The sequence below is a fragment of the Pyrgilauda ruficollis genome, unplaced genomic scaffold (assembly GCF_017590135.1).
Source record: "Pyrgilauda ruficollis isolate IOZ18807 unplaced genomic scaffold, ASM1759013v1 scaffold2403, whole genome shotgun sequence".
Taxonomy (NCBI): Eukaryota; Metazoa; Chordata; class Aves; order Passeriformes; family Passeridae; genus Pyrgilauda; species Pyrgilauda ruficollis.
In genome coordinates, this window is record NW_024523683.1 from 1 (window position 1) to 2,672 (window position 2,672).

Genomic DNA, 2,672 nt, shown 5'->3' on the forward strand with positions numbered 1-2,672 from the left:
TCGTTTGTGCTCTGCAGGGCTCTTGTACAGGGGGAAAAAAGTGGAATTTTGGGGTTTTTGTAAAAGGAAAAAAAGGAATTTTAGGGGAATTGGAAGAAGTTTGGGTGGGGGAGAGTGAATTTTGGGGTGATTTAAAGGGATTTTGGGGTAGAAAAAGTGAATTTTATGGTGATTTTAAATGGGTTTTTGAGGTAAAAAAGGGGAATTTTGGGGTACATTAAAAAGGGTTTTTTGAGGTAAAAAAAGATGAATTTTAGGGTAATTCAAAATGGATTTTTTGAGGTAGAAAAGGCGAATTTTAGGGTAAATTAAAATGGGGTTTTTGAGGTTAAAAAGGGGAATTTTAGGGTAAATTAAAAGAGGAGTTTTGAGGTAGAAAATGGGAATTTTTGGGTAATTTAAAATGGGTTTTTTGAGGTAGAAAAGGGGAATTTTAGGCTAAACTAGAAAAGGTTTTTTGAGTTAGAAAATATTAATTTTAGAGTAAATTAAAACAGCGTTTTTGAGCTAAAAAACCCTGAATTTCAGACAAATTCCAAAACCCTTTTCTGACTTAAAAAACTATCCAAAAAAAACGAATTTTCCCTGAATTTAAAAACCTTTCCTGAGGCCAAAAACCGCTCCAAAAATCCCCATTTTCACCCATTTTTCCCATTTAAAAACCCCCAAATTAACACGATTTTTTTTGGGGTGAAAAAAGCCAAGAAGTTTGCGGAGAGCCAGGCCCGGAAGGAGAAGGAGAAGGAGAAGGAGCCCCCCCGGAAGGAGAAGGAGCCCCCCAGGAGGGAGAAGAAGGAGAAGGAGAGGGAGAGGGAGAGGGAGAGGGAGAAGCATTCCCCCCGGAGGGAGGAGCGGCGCGCGCCCCCCCAGGAGGAGCTGGACGAGTGCGAGCAGGTCCTGGCGGCCGAGCCCAAGGCCAAGGACCCCTTTGCACACCTGCCCAAGAGGTGAGGCACACCTGGGGACACACCTGAGAGGGTTTGAGACACACCTGGGACACACCTGGGGGGATTGGGGACACACCTGAGACACACCTGAGAGGGTCTGGGGACACCTGGGGGTCACTCAGAGTGTCCCCATGTCTGTCCCAGCCCGTTTGTCCTGGACGAGTTCAAGCGCAAGTACTCCAACGAGGACACGCTGGGGACAGGGGGACACCGTGGGGTTTGGGGTCACCGTGAGGGGTCAGGGGTCACCCTGGGGGGTCAGGGGTCACTCTGGGGGGTCAGGGGTCACTCAGAGTGTCCGTGTGTCCGCAGTCCGTTTGTCCTGGACGAGTTCAAGCGCAAGTACTCCAACGAGGACACGCTGTCGGTGGCGCTGCCGCATTTCTGGGAGCACTTTGACCGCGAGGGCTGGTCCCTGTGGTACTGCCAGTACCGCTACCCCGAGGAGCTGAGCCAGACCTTCATGAGCTGCAACCTCATCACAGGTGCGCCCTCATCTTCATCTTCATCATCATCGTCATCTTCATCCTCATCCTCTTCTTCATCCTCATCCCTGCCATTCCCATCCCTGTCATTCCCATCCCTGTCCTTCTCGTCCTTGTCCTTCCTCACCTCGAGGAGCTCCCCCAGACCTTCATGAGCTGCAACCTCATCACAGGTGCGCCTTCCTCCTCATCTTCATCATCCTCATCTTCTTCATCCTCATCCTCTTCTTCATCCTTATCTTCGTCCTTATCTTCATCCCCATCCCTGCCCCTGTCCTTCCCATCCGTGTCCTTCCCTGTCCTGAGGAGCTCCCTCAGAGCTTTGTGAGCTGCAGCCTCATCACAGGTGCGCCTTCATCATCCTCATCGTCATCCTCATCATCTTCATCCTCGTCTTCATCCTTACCTTCATCCCCATCCCTGTCCCTGCTGTCACCCATCCCTGTCCTTCCCACCCCGAGGAGCTGCCCCAGACCTTCATGAGCTGCAGCCTCATCACAGGTGTGCCTTCCTCATCATCTTCATCCTCTTCTTCATCTTCATCCTTATCTTCATCCAATTTTTCCCCCATTTTTTCCCATTTTTCCCCATTTCCCCCCATTTTTTCCCAAATTTTTCTCCATTTTCCCCCAATTTTCCCCATTTTCCCCCTTTTTCCCAATTTTTACCCATTTTCCCCATTTTCCCCATATTATCCCCATTTTTTCCCCATTCTTTCCCCTTTTTTCCCATTTTTCCCCATTTTCCTGTTTTATCGCCTTTTTTTCCAATTTTTTCCCCATCTTATCCCCATTTCCCCCCTTTTTTACCCCATTTTTTTCCCATTTTTTCCCCATATTATCCCAATTTTCCCCCATTTCCCCCCATATTCCCCCCATTTCCCCCCCCATATTTCCCCCACTTTCCCCATTTTCCCCATTTTCCCCATATTTTCCCCGTTTTTCCCATTTTCCCCATTTTCCCATTTCCCCCATTTTTCCCCACTTTTCCCATATTTTCCCCATTTCCCCCATTTTTCCCCCATTTCCCCATTTCCCCATTCCCCCATTTCCCCATTTTTCCCATTTTCCCACTTTCCCGGTTTTTTCCCCGCCCCAGGGATGTTCCAGCGCCTGGACAAGCTGCGGAAGAACGCCTTCGCCTCCGTGGTGCTCTTTGGGAAGGACCACGACAGCAGCATCTCGGGGGTCTGGGTGCTGCGGGGGCAGGAGCTGGCCTTCACGGTGAGAAACCCCAAAAT

The 2,672-nt window shown here is 49.4% G+C and overlaps 1 protein-coding gene across 1 annotated transcript; it reads left to right on the forward strand.

Annotated features, from left to right (window-relative positions):
* Positions 1-552: 552 nt before the first annotated feature.
* On the forward strand, positions 553-2,668 carry EEF1G (eukaryotic translation elongation factor 1 gamma; the record flags this gene model as incomplete). Its single annotated transcript, XM_041470171.1, has 3 exons — positions 553-947; positions 1,260-1,432; positions 2,531-2,668. Coding segments are annotated over 3 exons (706 nt in total), but the record flags the coding sequence as incomplete, so codon positions are not given.
* Between the last annotated feature and the right edge of the window lie 4 nt (positions 2,669-2,672).